General features: G+C 50.8%; 1 protein-coding gene across 2 annotated transcripts in view; it reads left to right on the top strand.

Annotated features, from left to right (window-relative positions):
* The window catches only part of NSG2 (neuronal vesicle trafficking associated 2), a 46,205-nt gene extending 38,047 nt beyond the window's left edge, over positions 1-8,158 (top strand). For both annotated transcript variants that reach the window (XM_019637597.1, XM_019637598.1), the window contains exons 3-4: positions 5,882-5,992; positions 7,886-8,158. In XM_019637597.1, coding sequence (XP_019493142.1) covers positions 5,882-5,992; positions 7,886-8,077 — 303 coding nt within the window. In that variant the 3' untranslated portion in view covers positions 8,078-8,158. The remainder of the gene's footprint in view (positions 1-5,881; positions 5,993-7,885) is intronic.
* Positions 8,159-8,164: the final 6 nt, after the last annotated feature.

The following is an 8,164-nucleotide window of genomic DNA, read 5'->3' as shown; positions in this document are numbered from 1 at the left end:
TGTTTATCAGTGGGTCTACCCTGCAGCATTTCCACTGCAGTGTCCCAGTAGTCATTTTCTATTTCCCCCATTTTTTATATATTTATTCACTGGAATTCTTTTGTAAGGAAGAGTTGTCCCTTCTTCCCATTTGTTTGCTTCTTCAGTCATTTATTTATATTAGTATGGACTCATGGATATTTATTTATTCTTTGGGTTATAGTCAAATACTATCATTATTCATTTTGTTGCTCAAACTGTTGCGTCTTTTCTCATTGGGAATGCTTTCGGATTAGCTCCTGTATCTTTTGACACTTTCCACCTTTTATTTTATTTATTTCCTCACTTTCTGGTACCACGAGAGGCTCCCAGCTCATCTTGCAGTCTCCCTTTCCCAGTCCTAGAAACAACCAAACCATGTCTCCAAGGAGCCTTGGTTCCTTTTTCTGAGGATTGAACGGTATTTAGAAACAAGACCTAGGTGTAAGGTGTGCTCTTTGCTACAAGAGGGTCATTGCTTCCAGGCCTCTCAGTGGACAGAGCTAAAAAATGATGGCTGTATACTGGAGCACGTAAACACCTTTCTATCTATCATCTATCTATCTATCTATCTATCTATCTATCTATCTATCTATCTACCTACCTACCTACCTACCTATCTAATCTGTATATCTGCCAAAATCAAACAACATGAGGTAGGGTTCATTCCAACATCCCCTCTTTGCTTGCTTGTAACTTCTATTCCTGACAGTGGAAAATATGACTCTATTATCTACCATATATGTACTAATTTGTTTATGTCTTGTAGACATGCAAAGTCATTTAGATAACATGCATATGACTTGGTTTACAGTTGTTTATACACCCAGTAGAATATGTGGTAGGTATCATCATTATTATTTCTGTTTGTAGATGATGAAATGGAGGCTCAGAGAGGGAAAGTGTTGGGTTTCGAACCGGCCTTGCTGCTCCAGCGCCCGGGCAGTGGCGGCCTCTTGTGGAGTTCGTGTGGGCCCCCCCTCACCCTTCTCCGTCCCCCTTGCAGCCCCCTGCCCTCTGGCTTGGAGGATCCCAGCTCCCCTAGCCTGCAGGACGACAGCATCTCCACTAGGGTGGCTTTCCCCCTGCAGCTTTAAACACACATTTGATTAAGAGGATGTGCCTCTTATGTTGGCAATTTATTCCCTTCTATCCAAAAATTGTCCAACTAATTAGAATGGGGGGGGGACCACAATTGAGACCGGTGAGCTCTTGAAAGAGAAAATGAAAGAGCCGTCAGCAGATCAGTGCCATCTGAAGAGTCCTGGGCCTGGAGTCGGACAGACCTGGGTCTGAATCCCAGCCCTGCCTGTGGGACTCCGGGCAGGTCACACTACCTTCTCGGAGCCTCCCTTTTCTCATCTGTTAAGTGAGGATGCCAATCCCTGCCTCACAGGGTTGCCGCGAAGGTCATCTGAGAAAGTATCCAGGTCTGTTAGACTGTGGTGCATTAAAATGTGTCCCCCCCCCCATAAAAAGATAGGCTGAAGTATAAACCCCACTACCTCAGAACGTGACCTTATTAGGAAATAGGGTCTTTACAGAGGTGATCAAGTTAAAACAAGGTCATTACAGCGCACCCCAATCCAGTGTGACGNCCCCCCCCCCAAAAAAAAGGTCTGCTTTGAAACTCTACCAAGCCCAGAGAAACCATGCTCACACAAGTGTCAAGTGAATCCGTTTCCTCTCCGACCCCCCTTCCCCCCCCCCATGGTTTTCTGCAATCCCTGCAAAGAGCAGCTTCACATACGAAAGGATGCTGACTCTTTACTCTGGGTCGTGATGCTCAGCGCATCCTGCTGGGGCTGCTGGGAGGGAACGGCCAGAGGTCGCAGTTGAATAAGCACACAAACCAGGACCCAGATTGCAGCCGCTGTGGGAACTTGGTTGAGGGGAGGTAATTTCATTAGGTTCCGAGCCCTTGCTTTCATGCTCTGTGGACAGGTTTCCGCGGCCCCGCAGGCTGGCTGTGTGTGCAGCCCTGTGTGTCTGCTGGGTGATTTGCTCGTCTTTGTGGAGTTGGAACTGTTTATCAGGGACAGGCACTTCCATTATTTGGAGCCAAGGGGAGTGGACGAAAGGTGAGGGCCGGGTTCCTGCTCCAGGAAAGCCGTGGGAAAGTTAATTAAGGCTGTGGCTCAACAGATCATTCTGATGAAATGAAGAGGTCCAGCTGGGCATCCTGCTATTTTAGTGACAGGAAGTCAAACAATTGGCTCTCTCGGCAACTGCTTAGGGAAGGCATTTCAATAATAATGAAAATAGTGCTACCCCGCATTGCTGGGCGCTTACATCCAGGGTTCCTGAGAGTCCTCCAGGGTGCCCGCCTGCAAGGGGGTGTTATGCTTAATCCCCTTTTTGCAGATAAGGAGACCAGAGGCTCAGAGAGGTGGTGCCACTTACTTCAGGTCACACAGCCAGGAAAAGGTGGAGCAGAGACTGGGTCCCAGGCCAGTCTGGTGCAAGAGCCTGGCTTCTTCTCCCACCTCACGCTGCTTCCGTTTCAAACCCCTGCGTCCCAGCACAGCCACAAGGAAATGGCCACACCACCTCTACCCCCAACCCTGGGAAGCCTCTTGCTTTCTTAATAATAAATTAATATCACAGGCAAGGCAGCAGTAAATACATTTCATAGCGGCTCAAAGTCTGCGTGTTGGGGTGGATGTGTAGGTACAAATCCCTGTGGACCCAGCCAGGCTCGTGTGATGTCTGAATTGACCGAGTTTCACTTCACGCAAACTCCCTGGTGAGATTTGTCAGGGCCTTCCTGTCTGGACCATTTTGTACAAAATGCTGGCGATTGACAAGCTGGCAGTGGACGCCCCAAGGCCTCTCCTTGCCCAGCAGCTCGGACAGGAGGAAGGCCCAGGTGTGCCGAGCAAACGTTAGAAGGAAGAAGCCCAACCCGGCCTGGCTGTGTGACCCTGGGAAGCCCCCACAGTAAGACGGGGATGAACACATGTTCACCAGCCAGCTGTGTGTGCACCCAGTGAGGCAGTGCCCGCGAAGCTCGGTGCCTGGCTTGTAGCAGCTGCTCAGTAAGTGCTAGGGCCTTCTTCACACCCCCAAATCCCTCCTGCACAGTGGAGGGCGCTGGGCCTCTTTGGAGCTGTTTCGTGGACACCTGCTCCTGACCCCTTTAATCCCCACCCTGCCCTGGACTGTAATTGGTCACAGGTGCTCAGGGTGCTAGCTGGGAGCCGGCTGCCCACTCCGCCCCGGACCAGCCCCACTCCCTGACTTACCCTGGACCTCATCACCTCCCTTCTACCAGATTGGGGGCAAGTCCTGGTTTCAGCCTTTGCCGCTGTCTCATCTTGAACCAACCACTTTTTGAGAACCTTATATCCTATAAAACAGGATAGAACAGATCATCTCTACAGGGTTGACGAAAGGTTTAAAATAGAAGCATAGTTTTGTATCTGCAGCTCCCAGTTTAAAAATTGGGAAGTTTCATTTACAGTTTAGGATCTCCGTCTTTTCTTGAAAGAGCAGATCAGCCATCGTGGGGCCGCATTCCCGCTCTTGACCGCCGTTGTCTGGGGCTCAGCAGCTGCTGCCCCCTGCAGATGGGGCGTGTTCCCGCCAGTCCCCAGCGCACCCCATTGCCTCACACCTGGCCTCTCCTCTGGCTTCGCTGCCCGTCTGCTCTGTGTTCACACGCCCCGGTTGACCAGGAAAGGTTGGTGCCTTCCCGCCTGACGGCCTATTTAGACCTCACTGCACATGCTCCAGTCTCCATTTTGCTTTTGCCTTGGATGTATCTGCTTATAAAGACACCACCTTGTGAAGTAAGCTCGGCTTCCCCATCCCGTAAGAGGTTCACTATCAAAGGTCTTAATATCCTCTGGTTCAAGTTGACCGATGCTTTGAACTTTCCAAATGAAAAATACTTCAGGAGGCCCGAGATTTATGTCCTTCAGAAGCCAGGCCCCCGCCAACCCCTCATGTCTTCTTTCTAATGCTTATGCCAATAGCAAATTAAACCGGGCAAGGAGTTATTGCTTTGAAATGTTCCAATTTAAATTGTGCCTTTTCTCTTTCAAGGGTTCCACGCATGTTAAGGCATTGCAGGCTTTGGCCAGAGTCACATGCACTCCTTCTCTCTCTTCCTTCCTGCGGGGGGGTTTCTGCTCTGGGTTCTGAAAGAGACTCCTGAATTATTACTCATAGAAAGTCTGAGGCCGCAGATGTTCCTTTTTCCTTTTCCTTTCAAAAGGCAATTTACTGAGCGGGCCCCAGAGAATGGGCTTCTTTAATGGGTTTTTAGGGGCTTCCACGGGGGGCTGACCCAACGGCGTGATAATGCCAACTTTCTGGTTTGGGGACGGAGGGCATCTCTGCATTCCAAACAGCCACTCTAGTGGCAGCCACTCCAGAGGAAGCCGGGTGAGTGGAAAGTGCACACGGCCTTTGGGACCACACCTGAGTTCAAATCCTGCTTCTCCATGCTGCATTATTTGAGTTTCCTCAAGCAAGTGACTCAACGTCTCTGGGCCTTAGGGTCTTCATTTATAAAATGGGAAAATGAAAAGACCTACCTTATGGAGCTGGTTTTAAAAAGGATGAATGAGAAGTAGCGTTAACACGACCACACCATGCTTAATAACCCCTAATATGCATCGTAAGCCTTTCCAACGAAGTCATCTTGGCCCACAAACCAAGCCGACTCCCCCCCCAGGGACTGGCCCCACCTGAGGAATTAAACAGCATATGGGAGTGAACAAAACACACGCTCACTCTGCAGACCTACCCTGCCATTTTAGGGTCGGCAATTTCTACCCAAGAGATAATAATACCATGGCAGAAATTGTTCTGGTACATTCCCTCACTGGACATGCTTCAGACCAAAGCCAGGCAGGTGACCTGTTCAACTTTTAGTGCTTCTGGGAGCTAGAGGTCATTGTAATGCCCATTTTATAGATGAAGAAACCGAGGCTTGGAGGCGTCACAGAGCTGGTCCCAAGTCAGCAGGAAGTAGGGGGAGGAGCTGAAAATGGAGGGCCCTTCTGTTCTCAGAGTTGGCACTGGCTCCAGACCAGCTCTGGCCCGTCGCGATGGCCGCTTCCGCCTCGTCCCAGTATTTCATCAAACCCAAAGGAAACCATTTCTGTTCTTCTGAGTCAGCCAGAAAGACCCACAAAGGCCTCACGGGTCTTTGTTTTGGTCTCCCTGGTTATCTCCCATCCGTAGGTATGCGCGTGAGTCTGCGGAATCCAAAATAAGAGAATAAATTCATTAGTATTGAATGAATGCAGTCTGTTTGGCATGAAAAAAAAAATCATTCCAAACGTGGAGCCGTGGGACAGGCAGAGGGAGTACAATTTTAGATCCTGAGTTGCGTTCGTCCTTCCCAGGTGCCTGGTGAGAGGGAAGATGGTGCGCATCCCTGGGCACCAGCTCTGTGCCAGGCTCTGCGCTCAGTGTCATCACACAGTGACCTCATTTCANGCAGGTGGAGGGGAATACGCAGTTGATATCTGAGATTGGAATTCGGTGCTGGCATCGGGGTGGAGGTGACAGAAGGCTGGGGTTCTGGAAGCGCCGCTCTGATGGGCTTAATGACCATCTCCCCCCACTCCCAGCCCCACCCTCATATACACACACAGTTAACAGGAAAAGTAAATGAGGGGAAAGTCACAAGAAGGCGCTTCAGAAGGTATCGGCCTGAAGAGTGCAGGTGGTTTTCTCAAGGTCACACTGCACGTCAGTGACAAGAGCCGAGACAGGCCGGTTCTTTGACCCCCGTACCCGCTGCTCTCTCTAACACACCGGGCCTCCCGCCAGCTCGGATTGGAGGCTGTGCGTGTGGACTGAGGCAGGAAACTGAGGCTGCGTGACTCTCAGTTCTGTTTTCCTCCAGGTCACCATCCTCGTCAGCCTGGCCCTTGCCTTCCTCGCCTGCATAGTGTTCCTGGTGGTTTACAAAGCCTTCACCTACGACCACAGCTGCCCAGAGGGGTTCGTCTATAAGGTAAGGACCTTCCGGCTGCTGAGTGGCCCCAGGTGACTGTCCACTTCAGTCGGAGAGTTTATCAATGTCTTCTTCTCACTGGTGTCCAAATTCTGGGTATGGCAACCCCCCTGCAGATTGTTTCAAATGTAATATGTGCCTGGCACGGGGTTTTCAAGATTTCCCGAAGGACTCAACCTCCAAGGTGGCACTCCCCAGAGGGACTGCACATCAGCAGTGAGGGACAGCCACCCCCTTTCGAGATGCGCTGTGTTCCATCTTTGGAAAGCTCTGCCTTGGTGTGCACCTTCCTGGTTTCATAGCTGATTCCTTCTCCCCACGGTGGCCCCACAGAGATGTGAAGACAGGGAATGGGTGTCCCTGAGCTGGTCTCCCCCAGTTCTGACCCTCACTCTGAGGGCCCCTTCCTTTGAAGAACTGAAATGTCTGCATGTCTCATTCCTCCAAGCCTCAGTTTTCTCACCTGCAAAATGGATGCTGGGAATGCCCACTCTCAGCCTTTCGTGGGACCTTGCGGAGAGAATTTAAGTAGAAGCAGTCAGCAAAGGGCCTTTTAGAGAACGGGCTCTCTGCAGATGTTAGAATTTGTTTCGGAGCTAAAGCGGGTGACACTAATATTTATAAATCACCCTTTACTGAGAACCTATCAGATTGCACACCCTCTGTTAGACACTTTCATTGCCATTCCCTCAAGGGAGCTGCACGCCCATTCTGAAAAATCCATCTCTTTGCTTCCACTTTACATCCGAGGAAATGGAGATGGAACGTGTTTGGTTAAGACCTCACGTAACATTCCAAAGTGAGGGGATCAAATGTGGTACATCCCCCCTTGAAAACACGTGACCTTCCGGTCTGCTACGCAACTTCCTAAGACGCCGTTCTTAGTACAAAGCTGAGGTTCTGAAAGGTTGGTGACAATTATCCTAGAGGACAGTTGAATAAACAGTGATGTGTCCACACAGTGGACTCCATGCAACTGTGAAAATAAGGGCGGGAGGCATCCAGCTACGGATGTGTAGTACCTCCCGTGAGGATAAAACGGAGGGAAACAGGCCCTGCGAGGACAGTGTGTGTGTATGTGTGTGTGGAGGGGGGGACGTGCAGCACATGCGATTATATTTTCAGAAAGAAGTTCCGGAAGGAAAAATTAGACAGTGAAGAGAAATGGCTCCTGGGGTGGAGGAGTGGGGCGCAGAACCCAGGGGATGGGTGGGGAACCAGGCTCCCTTGCTATATGTTTGCCCTTGACATTTGTAAACATTTGATATATCTTAAATAAGAAGTAATTCCTGAAAATTAAAAACAAATGACCCAAAGAATCTAGCTCTCTATCAAGCGGGGGACATACACTTACAAAAATGTTGAATATTTCAGATGACTGTAGAACACAGGACCTTGACCATACGCCCCCAGGGGGACATATTCAGGCCACAGAGAACTGTAGAGAGTACTTAAAGTTCACTAGTTAGTCCGTCAGTCATGCTATTGCTGTTATTCTGTGAGCACTGGATATGTATACAGTGTAGGACGATGCAAATATCCAATTATATCAATATTGTGAGGAGGCTTTGGATGGAGAGCAGAAACAGATATAAAATCAAGGCACTAAGATAAGCAGCCACTGGCTGCGGGCAGTGGCCCCGGGAAGCAGTAGGGAGACCAGCCAGGTGAGGAGCAGTGTCCACTGTGGCCACACAGCCAGGAAGCACAGGAGGTCGCATCAGGCTGATTTCTCCGGCCTTGCGGATGTGTCAGCCTTGAGGACGATGATGGTGACAACGCTTGTGCCAGGCCCAGGCCAGGTGCTGTCACCTGCTCCCTGGGGGTGGCCATGTCCCAGAATGGGGTGGAAGCAGTCTCTGCGCCGCCCTGACTCTGTCCCTCTCTCCCCAGCACAAGCGCTGTATCCCGGCCTCCCTGGATGCTTACTACTCGTCGCAGGACCCCAGCTCCAGAAGCCGCTTCTACACGGTCATCAGCCACTACAGCGTGGCCAAGCAGAGCTCTGCGCGGGCCATCGGGCCGTGGCTGTCGGCGGCCGCCGTCGTCCATGAGCCCAAGCCACCCAAGAACCAGGGCCACTAGAGGCCCACTGCAGCCAGATGAGGGGTGGAGAGGGGCCCCGTCGGCTAAGCCAAGCTCCAGTCACAGACAACACTGTACTCCTGGGAT

This window comes from Hipposideros armiger, unplaced genomic scaffold (assembly GCF_001890085.2).
Source record: "Hipposideros armiger isolate ML-2016 unplaced genomic scaffold, ASM189008v1 scaffold_33, whole genome shotgun sequence".
NCBI classification, from domain to species: Eukaryota; Metazoa; Chordata; class Mammalia; order Chiroptera; family Hipposideridae; genus Hipposideros; species Hipposideros armiger.
This window is presented reverse-complemented; position numbering and strand designations above follow the sequence as displayed.